We start from the raw sequence: 5,860 nt of genomic DNA, 5'->3' as shown, positions 1-5,860 counted from the left end.
TTAAATACACCCCACGCGGCAATCCCCGCCCTCCATCCGTTGACACTGTGTGCAGTTGAGTACGTACGGCTTGGCGAGAAACACCCATAACTGTGGTCTTCAACTCCAGTGAAGCTGCAGTATTTCAGAAAAGCCCGTCACAGTGTTTCATTTAGAACCATGATGTTTACAGGTGGAAATTTCAGAAAAGGTGGAGCAATGCCGACAGTGAAAAAGAGGATGATCCTTTCAATGTAGACGAACTAGACCTAGCCTTGGATGTTGATGTCGTCAAGATATAGTAGCCCTCTACGAATTGTAGACACCCTGTCAAATGTGATCAATTTCTTGAGGCTACTAATAAATTAAAGACCGATCTCTTTTCGTAAAATTCGTTACTTGAACAAGTACAGAGGATACTAGGCGGAAATACTACGTCCAAATTCCAGTTTTCTCAAGAAGGATGCAAAATGGTGTTGCGACACCGAGCATCGAGAGGCTTTTGACAGGGTCAAACGCAGTCTCCTTCATTCGCCATTCAAGGCGATGGGTAATAATTCCACTCGTCATCCCATGCTGGGGAAGGAGTATTCGACTCGCTCGACGAGGTATTCCAACGTTCGGGGCGGGCGAGGTGTGTGGCGCTCTGTTGCCGAGGGCTCGAGATGTGCTACTTGTGAAGCCGCAACTTCAAAACTTTATAGTGCTTTTGATAAAACCCGTGAAAAAAATGTTTGAAATTGTCTCTTTGCTATCAGAATATTAAACATTGGCTTTGTTAACGTTGAAGAAGTAAAATATATGATTTACGTTTTGATCCAGGTACAAGAACGTGACAAATTTTTCCTCGCACATTGCTATTTTATACCAAAACAATAAAAAGTGTCCTGTGTTTATCTGAGCGCTTCGAACCAAGTCGAGTGCGCTCTATTTGTACGGTCAACCATATTGTTCTAAGGATCCTCCTTCTTAGGAATCGGCGTCTGTGTCAGAATGGTGGTAGCTTATTCTAAGCGTGAACGATACGCCACTTTGCCGTTCGGTTCCCAGGCACAAAACGTGGGTGTAAAGTGGGGAGACTTGTTCACATGCGCCATTCCTGCCTGGAGCTTTGCTCGGAAAAAGGCGTCAATGCTTTGGGCAGTGGCTGTTGGCGTGAAACGCAGTAATTGGTTCCCGGAACCAGGACAATATCATGACGCACACCTCGGTCCGGAGGTAGGACAAACGGCGGGTCTTTGAAGACGACGTCTTTAAATTCCCTTTCCAAATGTAGTACGGATCCCAAGGATTATTCAGGATCGACGATACACTTCGTGCGTTCATCCCCTCTTAGTGTTTTCCAGGACAGCTTCATCCAGAAGCGACGACGAGTCAATCTCTTCTTTTGGTCGCATAATCATCCTGCCTTCAAGGTACCGCCAAACTCTTCGATGAACATCTTATCCAACTCAAGAAGAGCATCCACCACGAATTAGCCTCGAGGGTGACGTCGGCGTCTTCTTCTCCCTTCATACCGTTGACAAGAGTATAAAGCTGTACACCCTCGTCTACGCTAAACACTTGCTGCATCAGGGTCAACGCCATGCGTCTTCCAGATAACATACGACGGCTCTGCTGCCTCTCCCCGGCGTCTTACTTCTCAGCGGGACCAGTGGTAACACACACTCGGCGTCGTCCTGTGTACTCCCGTCTCCATCGGAGACTTGATGTTATTAATAGCATCCTACGAAGAGCTGCTATTTCCGCAGGCTTCGTCTAGTGGATAAAGCGCCACTCCACGTGTATCAAAAGGGCCTTGCCTGAGGATGTCTCGGACCTTGTCCGACCATGCCACTCTTGTCATGCAGTAACTGCTTCGTAACATGAGCAGTCCTCAGTGGGTTACGTGCTAATCCACGTGCATCACGAGGGCCCAGCTCTTGATGCTTCAGCTATTTGCCAAACATGCCACTCCACTTGGCATGCAGCGACTGCTGACACTTGGGGAGTGCTCAGTTAGTTTCGCACCACTCCACGTTCAGCCCGCTAGCCACGCTCGGGTTACTTGTCCAGTACACCTTCGGTGTTTGTAACTTGGATACTCTGAAATTCAGGACATTGACCGTCTGGGTCCTGTGCCCGCGCCAATAGATTTTTTTCCACCTAGCAGAGCTGGGTTCATGACTCACCAAAGCCCCCATGCGCGTAGCGCCCAGGGTCGTCGACCTCCAATTAATCCATGGCTCATGGTGTTTCAACAATGCCAAACCAAGGGAATGATCATATCTTGCATTCAAGTCTAACACTAAGCAGCAATCCACGCTATTGAAGTCAAGAAACTTGACACTGAGGTCCACAGGGGCCCTCGGCACAGTGACACAAGCCCTCGTCTTAACCGCTGTTTGGCGCTTCGGTATCCAGCTGACTTCTGACTTCCTTCGATCGTGGAGCATCGAGCATAATTATTTGACGCTTCGAAATCGATAAGAATCTTCCGTGGCTTCTCAACGCCCTTCATGGTAGCTTTTACGACCAGTAAGTCTGGCTCACATACACGTCCCGTGTTCAAGAGCACGCAGCTCTTCGGGGCTGGGCTCTACTGCCCTCTACTTCCTTGAGGCGCAACAGAACTCAGTTCTCCACCAGTAGGGCGCCCAGCGCCTTGTGGGTGTTCTCGTTTACCGGAGCAAACCAGACACGCTAGAAGTGGATAGTCGGCTCGACGAACCTTTACGCACCTTGCGCACAGGACGACAAGTCCAAAGGTGACGGGTTTCTCGTGTTTTTAAATGCTGCTCTGCAGCTCGGAGCTCTGCCTCTTCGTCCTCAGCAAAGCTAAATTTTATTGGCTGATGCCGGCTCGACGAGCTCTGAGGGTGTGCATTCCAACCAAAGTCGTACCGACTTAGCCTGGCAATGAGAGTCCTCAACTCTTGGATAAAGTCCACCAACTCCTACATGCCCTGTCGGGCGACAAGAAAATGCGATCACACGCGATATGCCTTGTTAGGCGGCGGGATCACTCGCAAAAGCTGACGCTTCAGATACTTCCAGAAGGGGAACGCAGCTTCAACCAAAGCACCGCACGTTAGTGCCCATTCTCGCGCTCGGCTGCCGAGCACGCTGTTGCTCGTTCTGGAGAATGACGGACGTCATAGCCATCTCGGCCTCTCTTACCCGGAGTAGGAGCCTTTCTCCATACTCACCCTCAAAGGTCATAACGCTCAGCACCATAAGCGGCCTGGGTAGGAAGGGGTAATCCTTTGTCGACGGTGGAGTCACGGACGCAGTTGACGCTGACAGCTACTGCTGTGAAGCTCTAACAGAGCATTTTCATAGTTTAAAAACGTCTCCAGAAGCGCGTTGATCGACTCCGGCCCCTACGAAACAATTTGTTCTATGCCCAGGGGCAATCAGGAGTATTGGTCCATCCAGACGGAGGATCATTCGTAACGACTCAGACGTAGATTGACAACGATACTCCCAATTGCAGCGGGGCTGCCGTAGCTTTTGCTTAGAGGAAGCTAAGCTAAGATTACCGACCTTACGTTCTTTACAAGAACAAGTGTAGCAGATCGCAATCCGCCACCTCCAAGAATACCTAAGAGCTTAACCAAGGTAAAGAGACTCTTCCGTTCAAAATCGAAACTGTAATTATTTGTTTTAGTTGCGGAAAACAACCTCCGCCGCAACTACCAATAACCTTAAATTTTTCTTATTGATGTAGTAATACATAATAGTACACCTATTTAATATGGATTACTTCTGGCTTCTTGTTACAGTGTAGCCGCACCGTTGTGTAATTACACTACTTGTGTGATCCGCCCTTTCATACAAGGGGTATGTGTAACTCCGTTACAATCTTGGTACGTGTAACCCCGTTACAGCTGGAACACCCAGTAATTATACATTTAATCAGGTTTTGTTACTCATATAGAAAATATTTTGCCGCAAATAAAACCGACAAACAGAAAACGGAAGAATTGATTAGCCTTGGACTAAGGTTGTAATTACTCTTAAAGTAAGAGGATTGCGATCCGCGAAATTCGAAAGTATAGAACGAAGGTCACCGACCTTAACCAAGATTCCTGTAAGCGAAAGAACTACGGTAGCCCCGCTACACTTTGAAGCAGTTTAACTCGTTTCATCAACAACAAAGTTAGTGTTGGAGGTGTGAATGAATCCGTTGAGGCAAATGTGCTAGAATGACTGTCACGATCACAATAACCTATTTTTGCATTGCATTGCATTAAATCGACATTGCCGTATGTGCTATCGTCACGATACTGGCGAATTACATCTGACGATTCAATCGCAAAACGCACGATGCTAACTCTGTGTGTCCAGTCTTACTTTGTCTATCACTGTCAAGTTAAATCGCATTGTTGATGTCAAATATCGTATCAAACTGTTTGATATCTTTGAAAACCACGCAATCAAAGTTTTCGAAAGCTTCCCGAGTTTTAGTCAAGGAGTATCCATTTCCACGTTGCAAAATGTAAGCAATGTTGTACTTAAAAAACTTGAAGAGTTTATCCATTGTGATGGCATCTTTCTTAGATTGATAACATAGATATATGTTTCTGTGTTTTAACAATCACAGATTGGCGGCAACTGTTTCGCAATGCCAGCATGACGACACATAAGCAAAGTTCGACCACGTATTTTTATCTTTGGTCGATATAGGGTGCTGTGGCATCGTCTGCATGTCGGGCAATATATATGAATTTAGATGACTGCTATCACGAGAATGACCGACATTTAGAGCGCTTGAGCTTTTTCTTCAACTGCTTTTTGGTTCTTTGACAGGGAAGGAATGGGACACGTTCTTTTGATCGTGTACGACAGCTAATTTCACACGCCCAGAATTGCGTTCATCGCTGTAAGGACTAAAAAAATGCCAATCAAGTAGCATACCCACACGTGAGCGCCAGTATTAGATATCCTCTTTCGTCTTCCATGTCTCCATAATTCTTGCTAACTGCATTAAGTACTCTCGCAATGAGAGGTAAAATGGCTTGAACTTTGATGGAGGCTGCCTTCACCATAAAAAGTCATCGATAAGCAATTTGCGCAATAGACAGATAGATACCTTTCCTACATCCCCATCGTCGGCATCAGGAACAACCATGATGAGTGTCATGCTTTCATTAATTTCTGCCAACAAAGACCGTGAATCATAGCCACACCGTTCGCGTCGAACATTTAGGTCGGACGCAGCAATTCATGCGATGTAAGTGTCTTTGTAATCCTCATTTACTACCTTATGCAAAAAGGAGCAACATCTTCGATACCCACGACAACGGAAGTCGCCGACGTCATGGCGTTTCCATCAGCTGGAACCACTTTCGCGCCATCGTTCAATATCACGCGGCAAGTTCGAAGAGAAGCATGGAGACTCCTCAACTGATATTCCATCAACTTTGAGAGTTAGCGTTTATGAAAAAATATCCGGCTGACCAACGGAGAAGTGTGAAGATGCCAAGGTGAGTTGCTCGCTGAGCTGCCGAGTTTGATAATTTCCGTAGCGAAAAAGATTTTCTTGACCTCGATGGCAAGTTTGATTTGATACTGGAATCCTTGCTCGAGACATTATCAACGCGTTGGATGGGCAATGGTGACGATTGCCGTTGACCATTCACAATATGCCTACTTCAGCTGCGTTACAGCAGATGCTTGATTTCACACATTCCTGGAGAATATTGTACTTTCACCTCGATGTATTTAATGCCCACGTTTGCGATTGGGTCCCATGGTAGAGAAGACGAAGTTCATTTATTAGCGTTCTCTCCTCAAATGATATAAACCTCAGACGTTGTTTCCATAAGATACTTCTTGTAACCTCTTATTATTACTTAAAAGCTCTAGGTTAATTCATCAGCGTTCACTCTTCAAATGA

At 46.2% G+C, this 5,860-nt stretch overlaps 2 protein-coding genes across 2 annotated transcripts; one reads left to right on the top strand and one right to left on the bottom strand.

The window, feature by feature from the left end:
* Positions 1–4,865: 4,865 nt before the first annotated feature.
* On the bottom strand, positions 4,866–5,104 carry PHALS_11268 (uncharacterized protein; the record flags this gene model as incomplete). Its single annotated transcript, XM_024726835.1, has 2 exons — positions 4,866–5,000; positions 5,054–5,104. 2 exons carry the CDS (start codon positions 5,102–5,104, stop codon positions 4,866–4,868), a joined length of 186 nt encoding a protein of 61 aa, XP_024577472.1.
* On the top strand, positions 5,105–5,410 carry PHALS_15486 (uncharacterized protein). The gene has a single exon (XM_024726834.2). The coding sequence runs from the start codon at positions 5,188–5,190 to the stop codon at positions 5,386–5,388; it is 201 nt and encodes a 66-aa protein (XP_024577471.1). The 5' UTR covers positions 5,105–5,187; the 3' UTR covers positions 5,389–5,410.
* The last annotated feature ends 450 nt before the right edge of the window (positions 5,411–5,860 follow it).

Source organism: Plasmopara halstedii, assembly GCF_900000015.1.
Source record: "Plasmopara halstedii genome assembly, contig: Scaffold_526, whole genome shotgun sequence".
Taxonomy (NCBI): domain Eukaryota; phylum Oomycota; class Peronosporomycetes; order Peronosporales; family Peronosporaceae; genus Plasmopara; species Plasmopara halstedii.
Note: the sequence above shows the minus strand (reverse complement) of the source record. Positions and strands in the feature narration are given on the sequence as shown.

Bases quoted from the DNA above. Each gene is read 5' to 3' on its own strand.
- PHALS_15486 (XM_024726834.2), top strand. From the start codon at position 5,188: ATGCGATGTAAGTGTCTTTGTAATCCTCATTTACTACCTTATGCAAAA.